Source organism: Melanerpes formicivorus, unplaced genomic scaffold (assembly GCF_026170545.1).
Source record: "Melanerpes formicivorus ecotype bairdi unplaced genomic scaffold, bMelFor1.0.p_v2 SCAF_182, whole genome shotgun sequence".
Taxonomy (NCBI): Eukaryota; Metazoa; Chordata; class Aves; order Piciformes; family Picidae; genus Melanerpes; species Melanerpes formicivorus.
In genome coordinates, this window is record NW_027142534.1 from 325,791 (window position 1) to 346,373 (window position 20,583).

Consider the following 20,583-nt stretch of genomic DNA (forward strand, 5'->3'; position numbering starts at 1 on the left):
TGCCCCACGTCCACCAGACGGGTCACCTGATCATAGAAGGAGATCAGGTTGGAGAGGCAGGACCTGCCCCTCCTAAATCCATGTTGGCTGGACCTGAGCCCTTGGCCATCCTTCAGGTGCGCAGTTATTGCCTCCAGGATAATCTGCTCCATCACTTTCCCTGGCACTGAGGTCAGGCTGCCAGGCCTGGAGTTTCCAGGTTCCTCCATCCGACCCTTCTTGTGGATGGGGACCACACTGGCCAGTTTCCAGTCATCTGGGACCTCTCCAGTGAGCCAGGACTGGAGGAAAATGATGGAGAGTGGCTTGGCCAGCACATCTGCCAGCTCTCTCAGCACCCTAGGATGGATCCCATCCGGTCCCATGGACTTGTGAGTGTCCAAGTGGCTCAGCAGGTCCTGAACTAATTCCTCATGGATTACCGGGGCACTACACTGCTCCCTGACCCCATTGCCCAGCTCAGGAGGCCACTTGTCCTGAACTCCTCCTGCCTTGCTGTTAAACATTGAGGCAAAGAAGGTGCTCAGGACCTCAGCCTTTTCCTCATCTTCAGTCACAGTGTTCCCCTCCAGGTCCAATAAGGAGTGCAGGTTCTTCCTGCCCTCTTTATAGTGTTAATGTATTTGTAACAATGCTTTTTATTATCTTTCACAGAGGTGTTCAGCTTCAGTTCCAGCTGGGCCTTTGCCTCTCTAATTTTATTCCTACATAATCTAACAGCTTCCTTGAACATACCTCGAGAAGCCTTCCCCTCCTTCCAAAGGTGGTCTGACTGCTCCTGGACACATCTCTCTGCCCCTGGACACATCTCTCTGCCCCTGGACACATCTGCCTGCTCCTGGACACATCTGCCTGCTCCTGAGACAATTTTGGCAGTGACAACAAAGATTCAGAGATAAAAGCTTGATACCTTAACCTATTGTGGTGGTGAGAGAAGGTTCAGTTCTCCCTCCCCCACAAAGAAAGAAACCACGGCTGACTCAGTCGCAGAAGCAAGATGAATTAGAGCTGTATTTACAAGCAGGATGAAATGCAGTGAATGTATACACAATATATACAGTACTTACAATATGTACAGAAATGTGCAGCAAAGAAAGTAATACAGAACAAGACTCCCTCCGGAGGAGGAGGAGGAGGGTTCCCCCCGCTCTACCCCCTCTCTCCCCCTACCTCCCTTTTTCTTCCCAAAAAGGCTTAGAGAGAGAGAGAAAGGTAATTATTAAGGAGGGAATTCTTCTTAGGCTCAAAATCACATGCAGGGATTAGCTTTCTTATCTCAAGGTCACCTCCGGCTAGTTGCTCAGAAGCAGACAGGCTGGAAAAGAACAGACTGGAACTGAGAAAGATTCCAACTGAACTAAAACTTAAAGTTGCATTCTACCAATCTACCAATGAAATTCGTTTAGACCTATCTTTGTTTTCAAAACATTCAGCCAGTGTCCCAGCACTGTCTCTTTCTTAAAGGCACAGCCACAAATGGCCACAGCGATAGAATCAGTTTGTTCCAAACTTGGCCCACTTGGACCCCAGGGCATGTTGAGACAAGCCTGGAGCCACCAGACCTGCTGGCTCCTGCCCCTTTGTCTGATTTGAGCATTTTTGAGGCTTTCTTGCCTTCAGGAGAGTGGGGACTCCCCCACTCTATTTGGATGTTTCCATTTAGGCTTAGCATTATGCTCTCTTTGCCTGAAAGCACACACAGGAGGTAGGATTTGTTGATGCTCGCTTTGGTAAGAATAAAGATGCTTTTAACCTAATCTCCCACAGTGTCCAGCAGCAGATGCATGAAGGGCAAGAACAGGAGACTAGAAAGGATACTTCCCTCTAGTAATCTCTTAGCTACTTTATTATTAGAATATTAGAATAAACCAAACCAGGTTGGAAGAGACCTTCAAGATCATCGTGTCCAACCCATCAACCAATCCAACCCACCCAAACAGCTAAGCCATGGCACCAAGCACCCCAGCAAGTCTCCTTCTGAACACCTTCAATGACGGCGACTCCACCACCTCCCTGGGCAACCCATTCCAAAGCGCAATCACTCTTTCTGTATAGAACTTCTTCCTAACATCCAACCTGAACTTCCCCTGGTGCAGCCTGAGACTGTGTCCTCTTGTTCTGGTACTGGGTGCCTGGGAGAAGAGACCATCATCCGCCTGTCTACAACCTCCCTTCAGGTAGTTGTAGAGAGTGATAAGGTCACCCCTGAGTCTCCTCTTCTCCAGGCTGAGCAACCCCAGCTCCCTCAGCCTCTCCTCATAGGGCTTGTGTTCCAAACCCCTCACCAACTTTGTTGCTCTTCTCTGGACTTGTTCCAGCAAGTCAACCTCCTTCCTAAACTGAGGGGACCAGAACTGGACACAGTACTCGAGGTGTGGCCTAACCAGTGCAGTGTACAGGGGCAGAATGACCTCCCTGCTCCTGCTGGCCACACTGTTCTTGATGCAGGCCAGGATGCCATTGGCCCTCTTGGCTGCCTGGGCACACTGCAGGCTCATGTTCAGCCTACCATCCACCAGCACCCCCAGGTCCCTCTCTGCCTGGCTGCTCTCAGCCACTCCGACCCCAGCCTGTAGCACTGCATGGGGTTGTTGTGGCCAATGTGCAGAACCCGGCACTTGGATGTGTTCAATCTCATGCCGTTGGATTCTGCCCATCTGTCCAGCCTGTCGAGGTCCCTCTGCAGAGCCTCTCTACCCTCCAGCAGATCAACTCTTGCCCCCAGCAAGGACAAGGACTTTGACTCATGCATGGTTTGCTGTGGCTACCATTTATGAGTGTGTTCATGACCTCCTGTTCAGCATTTTGTGCTTCTGTCACCTTGCAGGACTTGAGTGCTTTGTCAGAATGAACCACTCCTGAGCTTGAAAGAGCTGATCTCTGAAAGTCAAGTAGCTCTCCTAGACCCCTCCTCTGCTCAGCACCATAATCTATGAGATTCCTCCAAGACATGCCTCCAAGACTCTTGCAGACTTCTAGATGCAGGTAGTGGAGGAGCCAACAAGCAGAGGCACACTGCTGGACCTCATATTGAGTAATAAAGAAGGACTGTTTGGGGACATAAAGGTCGGGAACAGCCTTGGCAACAGTGATCATGACATGGTGGAGTTCAGTATTGCACAGGGTAGAAGCAGGGCTGTGAGAAGGATTACAGCCCTGGACTTCTGCAGGGCTAACTTTGTACTCCTCAGAGATCCAGCCATGAGCTAAGACTCTGGAGGGTAAAGGAGCCCAGAAAAAGTTGGACAAATTTTAAATTGCACTTCTTCCAAGCCCAAGATAGATTTGTTCCCTGGAGTGAAAAATGGGGTGGAGGTGCCAGGAGACCTGCATGGGTGAGCAAGGAGCTTCTGAAGGAAATCTCCTGTAAGAAAGAAACTTACAGTTTATGGAAGAAGGCACTTGTCACATGGGAGAACTATAGAGTAGTTGCCAGGGCATGTAGGAAGGCAACGAGGAAGGCCAAAGCCCTCTTGGAACTACAACTGGCAAAGGAAGTAAAAGAGAACAAGAAGAGCTTCTTCAAATCTATCAGCAGGAAAAGGCAGAGTAGGGCAAGTGTGGCCCCGCTGCTGACCGAGGAGGCAGCCCTGAGAGCTGAGCGTGCAGAGAAAGCAGAGCTGCTAAGTACCTTCTTTGTTTCAGTTTTTACTCCTAACCCTCAACTCCCCTGGGAACTCCAGACCCTGGATGAAGCCTGGAGGAGAGAAGACTCTCCAATAGTCAATGAAGACTGGGTTAGGGATCAGGTACACAGATTGAATATTCACAGTCCATGGGCCCCAGTGAGGTGCACCCAGGAGAGCACTGCCTGATGTTCCCCCCCCCGAGCACTCCTGCAGGCACAGACACACAAACATTTTGCTGAATAATCCCCTATGAATGTGTCATAGGGAGGAGGAATAATTGTATTAGGTAGGTGTGACTTTGTAAAAGCTCTCCATAAATAGCCACAAAACTTTTCCTCCAAGGCTTTGGACCCATCTCCCATGGAGCCCAGCACTCAAGAAACAGAAATGCCTCCTCTCATGCACAAGGGTGCTTAAGTGTTTTGATTCCAGTATCACTTCTTTCCTCTCCCTCTACTCTGCCCTAATGAGTCCTCATCTGGAATGCTGTGTCTGGTTCTGGGCTTTCCAGTTCAAGAAGGTCAAGGAACTACTGGAGAGAGTCCAGCAGAGAGCCACTAGGATGCTGAAGGGATTGGAGCCTCTACCTTATGAGGAAAGGCTGAGAGACTTGGGGCTATTTAGCCTGTAAAAGAGGAGACTAAGAGGGGATCTGTAATGCCTATAAATATCTAAAGGGTGAGGGTCTGAAGCATGGAGCCAGGCTCCTGTCAGTGGTGGTCAGTGACAGGACAAGAGGCAATGGACACAAACTGGAACACAGAGGTTCCATCTGAACTCGAGGGAAAACTTTTTTCCTGGGAGGGTGCTGGAGCCCTGGAGCAGGCTGCCCAGAGTGGCTGTGGAGTCTCCTTCTCTAGAGCCTTTCAAAACCCACTTGGATGTGTTCCTGTGTGATTCACTCCAGATGACTCTGCTCTAGCAGGGTTATTGGACTGGATGCTCTTCAGAGGTCTCTTCCAAGCCCTACCACTCTGTGACAGGCACATCTTGTTTCTGCATGTAGTATTTTGGGTCAGAAGCCACTAGAGAAGTCATGTGACAGAATCCTGTGCAGGGACAGAGAAGGCAGAGGCAGTTTTTGTACTGTAATGTAGCACGGTGTTGGGGGTTGGAGTTCCACAATGATACAAACAACGTGGGGCCCTGTACAAAAACCCAAGGAAGGTGAAAAGGCAGTGTGTTTTGAGAAAGGAAGGAAAGGAGTGACTTAAATCACTAAGGAGGCAAATGCAACATTATTTTCATGTTTGTATTGGTCATGGCAATTCTGAGCTCACTGGGTTTCTGAAAGACAGAAGAGAAGGAGACCTTGGGAGTGCTGTACTCACTCAAGACAATGAAAATCAATCAACTCTTCTATTTTTTTCCCCTCTTTCCAGTTATGGAAGAAAATGTGGCTCTGGACACCTTCATGGAGCTGCATGCATGGCTAGCTGCTTTTCACCTGCTGGGTTTGAACAACACTTTTGAACAGCCTGGGGAGAGTTCTTTATTGGAATAAGGATTAGCAGTGTGCAGTCTGACAACCTCATATTTGGAAGTGGCACCACTCTCACGGTTGAACCAAGTAAGTGCTGTTACTGTGGGTCTAAAAATCATGCTAAAATTAAGGTGGGGGAGGGCAAAAGAATCCAATGGGCTTGGGTCACTGCAGGAATTTCCTGCTGCAGTATTCCCTAAAGGGCACTCTCCTTGGCCAGGGTTTCAAGCTGAGTCCTCTGCTTGTATCTGTTTAGGAAGGCTTCACGGGAACTATTGAGCTACCTCTCTGTATATCACAGTTACTGCATGATCCCCAGACACCTGGTGTGCACTACTTAAGTTTAAGATCTTAGGATTTATTCCCAGTCTGTATTCCCAGTGTTCTCTGCCCCAAATTCACTGGGAAGTGTCCCATCCTCCTGTGGCTTTTCACTGCCTTACTTGGAGCAGCAATGCACAGCTCAGTGAAAACCTGACAGTGGACAGAAGTGTTAAGACCAACCTTCCACTCTCTTGTGTGAGAACTTGGTTCTGGACACTGGTACCACACTCCTACTGTCACCAGATATGTAATTCCACAGGCATGGAGACAGAGGAGGAAGGAGGTTACATAAGGGCTTAAACTTGTGCAACTGCCTCATGTCCAGGACCACTGAGAGTGAATGGCAGCTGGCTAGCAAGATGCCTAGGCTTTGAAATGGCAAATGTGGTGAGAAGGGATTACAGCAAGCTTTACTTCTCTCTGTCTTTGTATGAACTGAAGAGAAAAAAAGCTCAATAGAAAAAGACTAAAGAAACAGAATAGAAAAAGAAATACAACTTCCTGTGCTAAGAAATGCCACTGCCAGAATGTGACACAAATATCCCCCCCAAAGGCAAGCAGTGTCAGGGATACATGGCTGTTTTCAGAAGAGTGGCACTCAGCTGAGGCTTCTGAGGTCTGATGAAGAAATAATTCTGATTCATTAATTGCAATTGCATTGAGCACATTTGCTCTTGCTGAAGATCCTACCCAGGGAGCTATGCCACAGAAGCAGCTTGCTGGCGAAACTGGCAAGCAGGCTGTTCAGAAATCAGGAAACATGGGAAGCCTTTAAGGATCTTCTCAGGTAAGAAGGAAAGCAGAGGCCTAAGAGGCTCTGGCATGTTACAACACCTGCAAAGGAAATGTGAGTAGGGAGCCTGAGCACAGAGAGCCTTTGTTGACTGCTTGGTTTCACGGTGTGTCACTGCTGCTCTTGTCTTTGGGAAGGGCACTCGGCTGACCGTGGAGCCAAGTAAGTGTTCCTTACGCATCAGCCTTTGCTGAGTTGTTATTCTTTGGATTTTCACTTCCCTTCCCCCCCCCCCCACTAACCCCCCCCCCCCCCCCTCCCCCCTTTTTTTTTCCTCCTAAAATTCAGGCAGCCATTCTGTCATGCTTTAAAGTCCCTAGTTAAAATGTAAGCTTTCTGTCCATAGCCCACCTGGATGTGATCCTGTGTGACCTGCCCCAGCTGACCCTGCAGGGGGTTGGACTGGATGATCTCTGGAGGTCCCTTCCAACACCTAGCATTTTGTGATTCTGTGATACTGTGCAGATAAGCAATTCACAGACTTCTGTTTGCTTCCCTCCTACTGTCCCATCTTAGAGAGAAAAATCCTTCTTGCATCTGAGCATTTGTTACTGAAATGTGAACCTTGAACCCCCGCTCTAGCAGCAGTGTTTCATTCCTGCAAGCAATGGAAAGGACTTCTCTTTGCCCTGCCACTCTTGCTTTGGTTAGACCTTTTAGCCACAACAGAAGATCTGGGGGAGGTGAGGGAGAGTAAAGGAAAAAATGTTACTCCTTCACATCTCATGAATACACAGGAAAGAACTTGCTAGAGCTTTGTTTTAGGAAAGCAGAATAGTTAGGGGTTTGGAGCGGTGCCATAAGGTCTCATTTGCAGGCCCCTTACTGACAGAGGACCCACATACAGGCACAAGCTTCTGGCAGAAGGGAGCTTAGGATCCTATAGAATTGAAGCTCCTCTGAAAAGCCTTCTCCCAGGCACTTTCTGTCTTTGATTTGGTCTTTCAAAAGCAGCAGCAAGAAACAATGACAAAAAAAGGCAGGTAGTCATTAACTGTGCTGGGAACTAGTCCCAGCTATACATAGGTGACACAGCACCCAGGTGAGCTTGTGATCAAATCAAATCAAATCAAACCATGCCCTTTTTTACAGACAGTCGAAGAAATTCTACCCCAGAAGTCATTGTGATGAAATCAAAGCGTCTGGGAGAGGGTGGCAGCTCTGGGAAAGCAGCTTGTTTGGCAAGGAATTCCAACACAAAGAGCATCAGCCTGGAGGTGTCACCTCATGAAGTGGTGTATGAACAGAGTCCACCCATTCTGACCTCAGAGGGCTTGTACAATGCGATCAAAGTGGTCAACATGACAGAAGACACTGAGGTGACCTGCACAGCTAGATTTGATGGCATCCTTTACACAGGGAGCACAACAGGTACGATGCCATGGTACAGCTGCAGCTTGCCCCTGAGGGCTGTGTCGTCTAGCACCTGCTGGTTCTCCTGCCAGTGAGCACTGCCCTGGGTGACCAGCAGAGACAGGAAGGGCAGCGCTGGGAGGGTTGGTAGGGCTCAGAGATACTGAAGACCTGTCCCAAGCTAAAGGTTTCTTTGATTCTGAGACATCTGAAACTTAAGCAAGTAGAGCTGAAAGATTCTTGAAACCCCTAAAATCAACAGCCTTAAGTACTCAACAGCCCAGAGTTACTCTCTGGGGGGGTGAGAGGTGTGGGGAGGAGACACAATCTCTTTTCAAATGCACATTGACTTGTGAGTGAAACTTCAGCCCATGGCAGCAAACCTCTTGAGCACAGCCTGAAAAGGCACCGAGTCGAAGGGGTGATGTGGCTTTGGTCTCTTCCTAAAGCACTTTTCCTGCTTTGGGGAATTGGTTTTGTCATTGTGAATATTCAAACACTAAAACCAAATCAGCTCAGGAATTCTTTCCTGCAAAATTTTCTCCTCAATTTAATGCTCAAGGTGACTGAGCATGGGAGCCCCGGCCTGCACTGCCCACGTGCTCCTGTGGGAAGGGTCACAGGAGGCTGTGTTTAATCCTTTGCAATGTGGATACACTTCATAAGGCTTTTGGTTTACCAACCTACAGCACCTACAGAAAAGGAGGAGGAAAACCCAGGAGAGGTTGAAGAGCCAGCGACAGGGAAGGTTTGCAACACCACAGACACCTCTACAGAAGGTTAGTTACCTAAACAGGTTGTGGTTACATTACTGTGCTGGGGATAGATGCCTGGAAATGTATTTTCTGAGGGGCAGAGGAACTGGAATACAACTTGTTCAGCAGCCACCACCTGCTTTTTCGAGGCTTAGTAACAGACAAGCAGCAGGAAGCAAAATCCACTCCAGACATCCTCCTCCCCTGCCATGTTTCTGCATCATCTCTTCTCTTGCTGCTGTTTCTTTCCTTGAAACTGTTAGCTGTGGGGTTGCCATTTCCTGCCAACATCACAACATCCCAAGCTAGGACATGATCTCTGCCATCTTTCCTCCAACACCAAGCAGATACCCAGGTGGAGAAAGTGAACATGCTGTCCATGGCTGTGTTGGGCCTGAGAGTCCTGCTGGCAAAAGCCATCGCCTTCAATACGCTGATGAGCATCAAGCTGTTTCTGTTCTGAGGTAAGGAGGCACGTGGCTTGATCTGTAGGGATTCTGGTGGCACACCCCAGGACTGACTGCCTGTCTTTGTGCACTTCCCTAACTCCACCACCAATCACACCTCTTCATCTGCTCCTTTCTCTGTTTTGGTTTGCTTAAATAACTTGAGGGTTTCAGGGGACAAAACAAAGAGGACAAAACCAACAAACAACCCCCCCAAAACTGCAGCCCCTCCCACTCTGCCTCCTAAACTGAAAGAAACCCTTTCTGTGTCTGCAGCTCAGCAATTTGTGACTGCTCCCCAGCTGGGGCTTTTATCTGCAGCAAACTTGTTCTGCCAGAGCCAACTCAGGTGCTGGCAGAAATGCCTGAGGGACACCGCATTGACCTTCCAAGTGGCAGAGCACAAAGCCTGGAGGAAAATCAAGACAAATGAGGAGTCAAAAGCAAAGTCTCCAAAACACAAACATGTAAAGAAGTGAGAGGAAAGAGAGGGGGAGGGAGGGTTTTAAAGTTAAGCTCTACAAGGAGGCACAGAAGATAGTCCAGCCTAAGATTTGTGAGTCTGGACAGCCGTCAGACAAAGGCATGTAGGACCAACTGCAGAAAATGCAGCTTAAAAGACTGCCTCAGTTTAAAGGGCAGACAGAAAGGATTTTCTTCCCAAAGGAAGTGAAATAGAAGAGGCTCTCATTGAACTGGAGAGAAATACAGAAATTGTGTTCAAAAATACACAGGAAAATGTAGAATTCATGAACCTTCACACCTAATACATATGCAGCACACATGAGCCCCCCAAACCTTCCCCCAGCCAGGCTAAACCACAGGTCCCCAGAGCACCTTTTCTCCCCCCCTCCCACCTCCCCTCCCATTGTCTCCCCATCCTAAGCAGGCCATAACTGCACAGGAAAAAATTATCCAGGCCCTTCAAGGCCAGCAGCAGGCCTCCTCCCCCATGTCAGCAGCTGAGGGCTCCCTCCAAAGAGCCAAAGGGAGAGAGGAGAGGATGGAGTTGGCCTTGCTGCCAGCTTACAAAGAGACAGCAGAACTGTGGATTGAATAACGAAATTACAGCTTTCTGGGGTCCTTCTCCTGGACCTTTCTGGTCCTCCTGGAGGACTCAACTCCATGGGGTTTTAAAAAGGTACCTGCCTCAAACAAGACATTTTGCTCTTCCAGACAGGGGAGAAGCGAGACAGCAGCAGTCTGAAGGGCAGCAGGAGAGAGCCTGTGCCAGCAGCACCACAGGTGGAACAGCCAGTGCCAGATCTGCTGAGAGCAAGCATCCAGAGCACAGCCCAGCCCCTTCTCACCCTTGCATCCTACCTAGCTGCTTCATGTAGGTTAAGATTGTAACTGCTTTTGCTGTTTCTCTGTGAGCTGGGGACAGTGTATTCTTCCTCACCCTCATGCCAAGGAGAATTTGTCTCCCTACTCTTCCAGCCTTTGCACAGAAGCATCCAACCTGCTCAAACAGTGTTGAAAAACCCATCCCTCTGTAGCTCTGTGACCTCTGCAACCCCTCTCACAGGCACAGTGCATTGCTGCTGCAGCACTGCTGAGGGAATTCAGACACAGGAGCTGCCATTTATAGCTTGGATGGGTTTTAAACAACTTTAATAGCAACAGTTTCCCAGGGCAGGTGAGAGGACCTCTGTTGGCTCTGAAGTGATCCCATTCAACCCAGCTCAATAATGTTCACCCCTAGAAGCATTTATTTCTTTACTAACCCTGTACTTCCTCTGCAAAGTGCCTGCAGGTGCATTTCAGCTTGCTGTGGCAAAGGCCAAAATAAAGTTCTACTAAGCCAAAATGCTGTGGTTTGTCCTATGGCTTTCCTTCCCAATTTGGGATGAAGATTGCTGGTATCCAATGAGCAGTGATGTTAGGAATGTGGCTTTGATAACCTGCTGGCTGAACTTGTCCCTCTAGGCTTTGTACAGGGAAGTGGAGATTCTCCCTGGCACATTAAAAAGCTTCAACAGGACCATGAAATGCAGGCTTGACTCAAGGGCTCTGAATGAGGGATGGTCTTTCGAGTCACTGTGCAGAGACCTCAGGAAGAGAGTTTGCATCACAGCAAACAGAGGCTCACCTCTGAGGACAGACCAGGGAAGGGACAGCTTGATGCCAGCACAAGGAAAGACAGACATGCCAGAGAGAAGGAAACACACTGGGGTTTCCCACTCCTTGATACTAAGAAGAGGCCAACGAGAAATGCTGTCTGGTGGTTTGGTGAGTGATAGTTTCCACAGCAGCTTGGCCATGAGCCAGAAGGACCCCAACAGACACATGCCCCAAGGCATCCCTCAGAAGCGGCAGGCAGGATGCTGCGGTCGGCACTTCTGGCTAAGCTCCACCCTGCAGCATAACTCCCCCTTGTTTTGAAAAGCAACCTGACCACATCCTGAAGAGGCAATCAGGTTTTCACACACTGACTGAGCTGCTGTTGGCTTCAAGGCAGCCTCTGCATTGCATGGAGTTGTTTCCTCAAGCTTTGTCAGGTTAGCCCCTCGGCCCCTGCGGATGCCTAGAGGAAGACCCTCACCCTGTGCAGAAGGTAACTGAGGTTTGCCTGGCAAACCCAAACCAGCAAAATGCTTATTCAGTGCATTCCACCACCAGAATGTAAAGGTGTGGGGGGGAGGGGGAGCTGTTCACTACTGTTTTCACCCTGATTTTCTGACAACACCCTGAACCTTTTTATCTTGCACTTCATGCTTTATCCCAGTCTCTCACACAAGACTCAAACTGGGAGCACCCAAACCAGGAGCACCATTTCTGTGCCTCTGTGCAAATCAAGGAATGACATTTTCCTGAGTAGGCCTTGGCTGTGCCTGAGAGCTTTGGCAGGATTAAAATCCTGCCACGCTGCACAAGCAAAGTGAGAGATCTGCAGAGGGGCAGCCACTGAGGGGCAGCATTGGCTGATACAGAAATCTACCAGCCAGTTAAAGGCATTGGTCTCTGTTGTTTCAAACACTCATCCACACTGGTGTAGAACACCAGAGTCCATTATGAAGAGATTCATCAGCTGAGTGATACCTCCATGCCCAGGTTTTTCAGACCTCTCTGTGCACCACCAAGAAACTGGTCAGTGTGGCAACAACTCTGCCCTCACTAACTCCTAAGAGGTCACTCACTGGAGCCTCTGTTGTCTAGGTCTCACCACAAGAGCAACAAATGTCTTGGAGACTCTATGGCTAGAAGCAGGGAACACCCAACCACCAGTCTGCTGTCACTCACCCACAATGAGCAGAATTAGCCCACTGCAGTCAGCTGTCCTGGTGGCCAGGCCTGAGGCTCCCATCAGATTTCATTTCCAGTCAGTGTGTGCAGTAAGAGCTGTGCCACTGCTGGCCAAAACAATGTTTCTGAGCCACGGTGGCAAGAGTGGCTCCTGCAAGCTCCTGTTCAGCCTGGAGAAGAGAAAGCTCTGGGGAGACTTTTGAGCTGTGTTTGAATACCTGAAGGGGAGCTCCAGGCAGGCTGGGGAGGAACTGTTCAGAAGGGGCTGTGGGGACAGGACGAGTGGCAATGGTTTGGAACTGGAGCAGGGCAGAGTTAGGCTGGGCATCAGGAGGAAGTTCTGCACAGTGAGGCTGGTGAGACACTGGAACAGGCTGCCCAGGGATGTGGTTGAGGCCCTGAGCCCAGAGACATTCAACAGCAGCCTTGGTGTGGCCCTGGGCAGCCTGCTCTAGCTGGAGGTGTGCCTGCTGCCTGCAGAGGGCATGGACAAGGTGACCTTTGAGGGACCCTTCCAACCCAATGCAATCTGTGAGGCTGTGAAAGTGCTTGCAGGCAAACACTCACCTGCAGTACCTCAAAGCTGTGGCTCTCAGAGCGCCAGCACCTGCGTGTGCTGCATGCTGAGCAGTCCCAGCGGTGACAGCGCTCTCCAGTGGCAGAGAGTGTTAAAAACAGCCTGAGGAACAAACATACAAATGTGTGCAGCTACCTTTCCTTTCTCATTCCTTTAGCTCTTGGCTTTCTCAGAGCCAATAACAGTGTCACTGACAGGGGGTTGCTATCCACATCTCTGGATGGAGGCTGCCAGAGAAAAGTGCTGAACCAGCCCCCAGTGCCACACAGAGGTCTGCATTCCCTGGCAGACTGCTGCAACACAAACACTTCCTCCAACTACCTTCCAGCTCAGCCCCGTGGATGTGCAGACACAAAAGCATTTTACACTGAGGGTGGCAAAACACTGGAGCAGGCTGTGCAGAGAGGCAGTGCATGACCCATAGCTGTCCAGCGTTCGAGGTCATGTTGGTTGGGCTCTGAGCAACCTGACATAGTTGAAGATGAACCTGCTGACTGCAGGAGGGGTTGGCCTAGATGACCTTTAAAGGTCCTTTCCAACCCAAATTATTCTCTATGAAGGCTCAGTCTCACCCTTGCTGAAGACCTTGTTTCTGACCCCTTGTTCCTGTGATGCTCCATGTCCGCTAGGGCTGGAACACCCTCAAGTCTTTAGGCTGTTTGTGTGTACAGCACAACATAGATTCATTCACACAGTGGGTTGGGTTGGAAGACACTTTAAAGAACATCCAGTTCCAACCCCCTCCTGTGGGCAGGGATGCCTCTCACCAGCCCAGGCTGCTCAAGGCCTCATCCAGCCTGGCCTTGAACACCTCCAGGGAGGAGACAGCCACAGCCTCCCTGGGCAGCCTGTTCCAGTGCCCTCCCACCCTCACTCTCAACAACTTCTTCCTCATCTCCAGTCTCAATCTCCCCTCCTCAGATCTCAATCTATTCCCTCTCATCCTGTAAAAAGTCCCTTCCTGGCTTTCTTGCAGGCCCCCTCCAGGTACTGGGAGGCTTCTCTAAGGCCTCCCCAGAGCCTTCTCTTCTGCAGGCTGAACAGCCCCAGCTCTCCCAGCCTGTCCCCATAGGGGAGGTTCTTCAACCCTCTGATTATCTTTGTGAGCTCCTCCAGAGCCTCTCCAGCAGCTCCAGGTCCTTCTTGTGCTGGGGGCCCCAGAACTGGAGGCAGTGCTGCAGGTGGGGTCTCACAGCAGCCTGTCTTAGGGCTTGCTTAACGCTTTCGTGCTGAAGGAGGAGAGGGAGGTTTGCTGTTAGCTGCTTTGCAAATGAGTCAGGATGTAAGGTGGCTCTGTGCTACCACTGCAAGCCCCAGCTGGGGCTGAGAGCAGTGCCTCTGGCCACTCCTGCTTGTGCTGGTGTCCTGTGCAGGGGCTGCATTTGCCATGACGATCACCAACAGACTGGAAAGGGACTGAGAGCAGCTCCCACACTTGCTGGAAGTTTTAACTTTGTAACATCAAATTCCATCAGTATATTCTCTTCAGTTCAGCCTTGTAGCCGAGATGGCAAAGCAGGTTCTGGTCACACAACCTCTGGTAGGGTTTGGCAAAGAAGGCAAACTGGCCATGTGCTGACACTGCTTTGAGCAGCACCACAGCGTTGAGAACAGCCAGTGCTACATAGCTGAATCCTTCTGCTGTCTGGAGCAGCATTAAAAATGCAATAAAATAAAGCCATTCCTGCCTTCTGCAGGGCATGGTCTGAGCTCTCTGTTCTGCTGCCTCAGAAACACTAGAACGTTCCTGATAGCACAGGGGAGGTGAATGGAAAGTGAGTTTCTTCCCTTGATCTCTCCTGCTACCTGCCGGTGAAAGTGTTGATTGTGCTCAGCACATCTGAGTGAGGGAAGCTGGGAGCTAGGTCACCCAACCCCCGCAGCAGGAGCTGTCTCCGCCCAGCTCATGGCTCTTCGTTTGCCTTCTTGCCTTGCCAGCAGGGGCAGGTGGAAACCCTCGGTCTGGGATCCAGGAGCTTTAGAAAGTCCAGCGTCAGGAACATGCAGGTCAGAGAAGATGAATAGTTGAAGTGAGAACCAGAGAATCACAGAATGGTAGGGGTTGAACCCCCTGCCAGAGCAGGATCACCCAGGGCAGGGCACACAGAACACATCCAGGAGGATTTGGAAATCTCCAGAGCAGGAGACTCCACAACCTCTCTGGGCAGCCTGCTCCAGGGCTCTGCACCCTCACAGGGACAAAGTTTTCCCTTCTGTTCCCCTGGCACCTCCTCTGCTCCAGCTTGCCCCCAGTGCCCCTTGTGCTGTCCTTGGACATCCCTGAGCAGAGCCTGGCTCCAGCCCTGCACAGATTTATCCCCAGCACTGAGGGCAGCCCTCAGGCTCCTCTGCTCCCAGCTCCCAGCCCCAGCTCCCTCAGCCTGGCCTCACAGGAGATGTTCCACTGCCTGCAGCAGCTCTGTGCCTCGGGACTGGACTCTCTCAAGCAGTTGTGGAGTTGTGACTTGGAACAGAAGAAATGGAGCAGAGTACAGGAAACATTTGCAGCTCTGCCTTTGACATTCATTAGGAAGCTTTAAAGTGAAAGGTACTCAAGGAGGTCAGAGTCTGCTAAGCTGGAGGAAAGATGTCTTGTGAGGGTGAAGAGGCACATCTGAGCCTCAACAAACTGGTGTGTCTAAAGCAGACAAGAGCCTTCCAGAGGTGTGGATGTCTTGCTAAACAAGGAGGAAGTCTGGAGCACTGAGGAATGCAGGGCAGACTCTCTGGCCTCAGGCACTGAAGCAGCTGATAAGAAGATTGAAGCCCCAAAACAGATAGCTTTCAAGAAATAATGGGTTAAAACATAGAATGTGGAGCATTTGAAGAAAGCATAAACCAGATAGAGCAATAAATCGGCTAAGGCATGGAACACTGTGACAGAAAAAGGAGATAGGGAATAGAAACTGATAAGAGCTGTTGGACTAAGCATGATTCAGAGCCAACAAGGTCAAACTGACCCTAAGAGCCTTGTCAAGTCAGCGGAACCCAGCCAGGTACACCGGGAATTGACCAAATTAGGAAAGGAGTTCAAAAGTTTAAGGAGGAAGACTCATCAGGAGACCCCTGCCCATGATGAAGGCCACCGGAATGACCACCAAGAAGATCCTCAAAAGAGATGTCCCCGCCCACGCTCCGCCTACACCACGCCCCATATGAATATGCATGCAAAGATATGATTATGTATATGATCTGATGTAATACTACATCCAAAACTGTATAAAAGACATGCTTTTGTTACGGGAAAGGCAGAAATCTATTTAGTGATTTCTCCAACGCGTTGCCAATAAAAATACCTCCTGTCTATCTGACTTAAACTGAGTCTCTTAGGCAGTTATTCTCGCCTTTTGGGGCAAAATTCGGCATCAAGATGGATCAAGTGCCAAGGTGATACAGAAACTGTAGGGCAAGTTGTTGCATGCAGGAAGGCTACAGATGAGATGCACTCAGCAGCTGTGCTCTTCTGGTGAAGTTCTGCTGCTTGAACTGTGAAGTGTTCTGCAGAGTGGTTTCTTCACTATGAGAGGACCAAGGCCCAGCACAGAGCCACAGATTGCACTGGCACATCAGGTCTGATCTTGAATGTCTCCAGGGGCAGAGCCTCAGCCACATCCCTGGCAACCTGTTCAGTATTTCACCACCTTCATTGTGCAGAACTTCCTCCTAATGCCCAACCTAAATCTGCCCTGCTGCAGTTTCAAACCATTGCCTCTCATCCTGTCCTCACAGCCTTTCTGAACAGTCCCTCCCAAGCCTGCCTGTAGCTCCCCTGCAGATCCTGAAATGCAGCTCTAAGGTCTCCCTGCAGCCTTCTCTCCTCCAGGCTCAACAGCCCCAACTCTCCCAGTCTGTCCCCACAAGAGAGGTTCTCCAGCTCTCTGAGCATCTCTGTGGCCTCCTCTGGACTCCAGCAGGAGTGTCTCCATGGGACAGCAATGTGCCATCATGGCTAAGAAGGCCAATAGTATCCTGGGTTGCATCAAGCAAAGTATGGCCAGCAGGTCTAGGGAGGTTCTCCTCCTGCTCTGCTCTGCCCCAGTGAGACCACACCTGCAATCCTGTGTCCAGTTTGGGGCTTCCCAGTTCAAGAGAGACACAGACCTGCTGCAGAGAGTCCAATGGAGAGCTACAAGGGTGATGAAGGGACTGGAACATCTCTGCCATGAAGAGAGACTGAGAGCTCTGGGGCTGTTCAGTGTGGAGAAGAGAAGGCTGAAAGGGATCTGATCAATGTCTATCAGTATCTGAGGGCGGGGGTCAGGATGAAGGTGCTGAGCTCTTAGTACTGGTGCCCAGGGATAGGACAAGGAACAGCAGGTAGAAGCTGGAACCCAGGAGGTTCCAACTCAACATGAGGAGACACTTGTGTATGGTGAGGGTGCTGGAACCCTGGAGCAGGCTGCCCAGAGAGGTTGTAGAGTCTTCTCTGGAGACTTTCCAAACCCACCTGGATGTGTTCCTGTGTGACCTGCTCTGGGGACCCCTGCTCTGGCAGGGGGCTTGGACTATATTTACTCCTCTCAAGCTTTAATTTGCAGACAATTTTACAGTGCAGCCTGGAAACACAAAGAGTTCTTCTGTACTTCAGGGTTTCCTATCCTTCTTTATGATATATGACATTTTCATTTGCTTAGAGACTTGGGGGTGCTGGTGGACAAAAAGCTCACCAGGAGCTCTCAGTGTGCACTTGCAGCCTGCAAAGCCAATCAGATCCTGGGCTGCATCAGGAGAAGTGTGGCTAGCAGGTCGAGGGAGGTGATCCTCCCCCTCTACTCAGCCCTGGTGAGACCCCACCTGGAGTACTATGTCCAGTTCTGGAGCCCCTATTACAAGAGGGATGTGGAGGTGCTGGAGCGTGTCCAGAGCAGGGCCAGGAGGATGATCAGAGGGCTGGAGCACCTCTCCTGTGAGGACAGACTGAAGGAGTTGGGGCTGTTCAGTCTGCAGAAGAGAAGGCTCCCAGGTGACCTCATTGTGGCCTTCCAGTATCTGAAGGGGGCTACAGGAAGGCTGGGGAAGGACTTCTCAGGATCTCAGGTAGTGATAGGACTAGGGGGAATGGAATGAAGCTGGAGGTGGGGAGATTCAGGCTGGATGTGAGGAGGAGGCTCTTCCCCATGAGAGTGGTGAAACCCTGGAATGTGTTGTCCAGGGAGGTGGTCGAGGCCCTGTCCTTGGAGGTGTTTAAGCTCAGGCTGGCTGAGGCTGTGGCCAGGCTGATCTAGTGTGGGGTGTCCCTGCCCATGTCAGGGGGGTTGGAACTAGATGATCCTTGTGGTCCCTTCCAACCCTGGATGATACTATGCTACTATGATATCTTACAAAATTAGTTCCTGAAAACTCTTACTTCAAACCATGATTTTCATTTGTTGATCAGAGTCCTAATTTCCAGGCCATTGACAGCACTGCTGGTTCAACACCTGGGGTGCTGACAATGCCAGTGTTCTTTAGAAGGAAACGGGACTGGAACTGCTCAGGCTCCAACAACGCTACACTGATGCTGTAGCACCCCCAGAGGTCTCTGCCAAGCACAGCCATTGTGTTGTGTGTCTGCATGTGACCTTCTCTCCTTTCTGGAAGAGATGCTCCATTGGGTGAGGCATTTAGAGAGCTCTGATGTGAGGTCCCTCAGTGTCCAGGCTGCTGTAAGCTGGGTTAAGCACTGAGCTGGATGGAGGCAGTGCTGTAGAAAATTCCCACCCCTGTCTTGCTTTTTCTTACCCAGCTCCATGGTTACAGTGACTTAATTGACTTCTACACTTGCTGTTATGACAGAAGGATGCAATCCCAACCTGCTCTGTGGGGGTATGAGCTGGGTGAGGTGGGATCCCACAGCAGTGGGATGCCTGGGAGCTAACTGTCATGAGAACTTTTAGCAGGCTTTTGATCTAGGGAGCTTGAGAAGAAACAGCCCTGGAGCTCTGTGTCTGCACTTCAAAGTTAACCCTTTCCTTTGAGGCAAAAGGTGCTGCCAGCACTTTTGGTAAAGCTCTTTGCCACTGTGTTTCTACGAGGGGCTCTACGAGAAGCTGACTTTTGGGAGGCTGGCAAGGCTGAGAGTTCGTTCAAGTAAGTGCTACAATTATCATCTCAAAAGCTGAGCTTGATGCTGCTGGGAGGAGCTTTGGCATTCAGGAACTGAAGGATAATTTCCTCTCTTGATGTTCAGTACCAGAACAAGAGGACACAGTCTCAGGCTGCGCCAGGGGAGGTTCAGGTTGGATGTTAGGAAGAAGCTCTGTACAGAAAGAGTGATTGCGCTATGGAATGGGCTGCCTGGGGAGGTGGTGGAGTCGCTGTCATTGAAGGTGTTCAGGAGGAGACTTGCTGGGGTGCTTGGTGCCATGGGTTAGCTGTTTGGGTGGGCTGGATTGGTTGATGGGTTGGACACGATGATCTTGAAGGTCTCTTCCAACCTGGTTTGGTTTATTCTATTCTAATAAAGAGATGTTTATTCTAACTTCCTAATTGTCTGTGCTCCCACAGTCAGCATTCACCTTGCAACTGCCAGACTCATCAGCACAGGTTTGCCCTCAAACCATCCAAGGTCCGATCCGTAGGCCAAGCTGAATTTGCTTCTGTCTTCATCACGAGGGTTTGAGGTCTATTTCATTTAGAGTTCATGTCTTCAGGCTGAGAACTGTGGTTGGGAAGTGCCTGTGCTTTCCTCCTGATCACTGAGGGACACTAGGACATCTCTGCCGAGTTTGGACCACTCACACGTGCAGGATCCATTTCTGGTCTGTCTCAAGACATGGAGTTTCCTTGAACAAGTGAGAAGTGCAGAGTGGCAGTTTCTTAAGTGAAGGTTTCTGTTGTGAAGGTTTCTGTTGCTCACAATCAATCAGAAGCTGAAATACCATTTAATAAGCAGGGAGAACATCGGCCAGGGATCAAAGCCTTCCCTGGCCAGCGTTTTGCAAAGCTCTGCTCTGGTGTAGCTTTGGTGCTGGCAATCAGGAGCTTACTCCTGGCGGAGCAGTGCGCTTAGAAGCAACCCATGGAAGCCTGGAGGAAGTGTGAAAGGCTTTGGGAAGCAAGTGCCTGGGTTTCTGAGGACAGCATGCATGCAGGTGTGGTCCACAAAGGTCCAACCCCATTTCCTCACAGCCACTGATGATTTGCATGTTTGCTTTATTCTCAGTTTCCAGACTGGAGATGATGAATGACAAATGAGGACTTAGCTTGGGATATTTCAGCACTTTGCCTTTCCATTTACCTGTAACTGAGGTTGTAAAAGCAGAACACCGAAGGCTGTGAAGAATCCATCAATGTCCTTGCCTGAAGCTCCTGACCTCTGAACAAGATTTCTGAGGGCCTTTAGCCTCCAGCAATGATTTGTCTTAGTGATTTGGTGGCCTTGTCCAGTGTTCAGCCAGCATCAGGATTTTCAGCACAGGTGTTTGTTCCCAGGCAGACAATCAGCTCTTTGATAGGAGCAGTTAAGAACTTAACCTCCTTTATTTGCTTACAAAAAGTGAGGCAAAAAGCAGATTTCATCTCACCTGCGGTAGCTCAGTACTGCTGCTGCTTCTGTGCTTGGCTCTGCCCCAGGAGCAGCAGCAGTGTGCTGCAGCATCTTCTGGCAAGGGTCAGTGGAGCAGCTACAGCTGGATTTTGAGCCAGAGCTGATGTTTGTGTGCCAGCACATGAGGTACCACTACAAACGAAGTTGATTAAAGCCTGAGTTACTGCATGTACCCTGGGTGTGAGCTCTGCCTGCAGCTGGTAATTCACCTTCGGGAGCAGACACAAACTGATGGTAAGAGCAGCTGGTTTCTTCCTAGTGAAGAATGCTCTGATAAAGGTTTTCATGGTGGAAAGTAGAGGTTTAGATCAGATGGACTGATAATTACTCCCTGGGGAAAGGAACCAGCTCCCAGTTGACAGTGGGAAGAAAGGAGAGGGATGCAGAGAGTTCAGTACCACAGGCTGAGCGCAGTGTCTTTGGTTAAGCCCTGAGCCTGCTTCAGAAAT

General features: G+C 50.1%; 2 gene segments (V, D, J or C); both read left to right on the top strand.

The window, feature by feature from the left end:
- LOC137457531 (T cell receptor alpha chain MC.7.G5-like) overlaps window positions 1–20,583 on the top strand; it is a 94,921-nt gene that overhangs the window by 43,048 nt on the left and 31,290 nt on the right.
- On the top strand, window positions 6,339–10,586 carry LOC137457532 (T cell receptor delta constant-like). The segment is given in 5 exon segments: window positions 6,339–6,391; window positions 7,322–7,600; window positions 8,272–8,361; window positions 8,682–8,801; window positions 9,960–10,586. Coding segments are annotated over 3 exon segments (453 nt in total).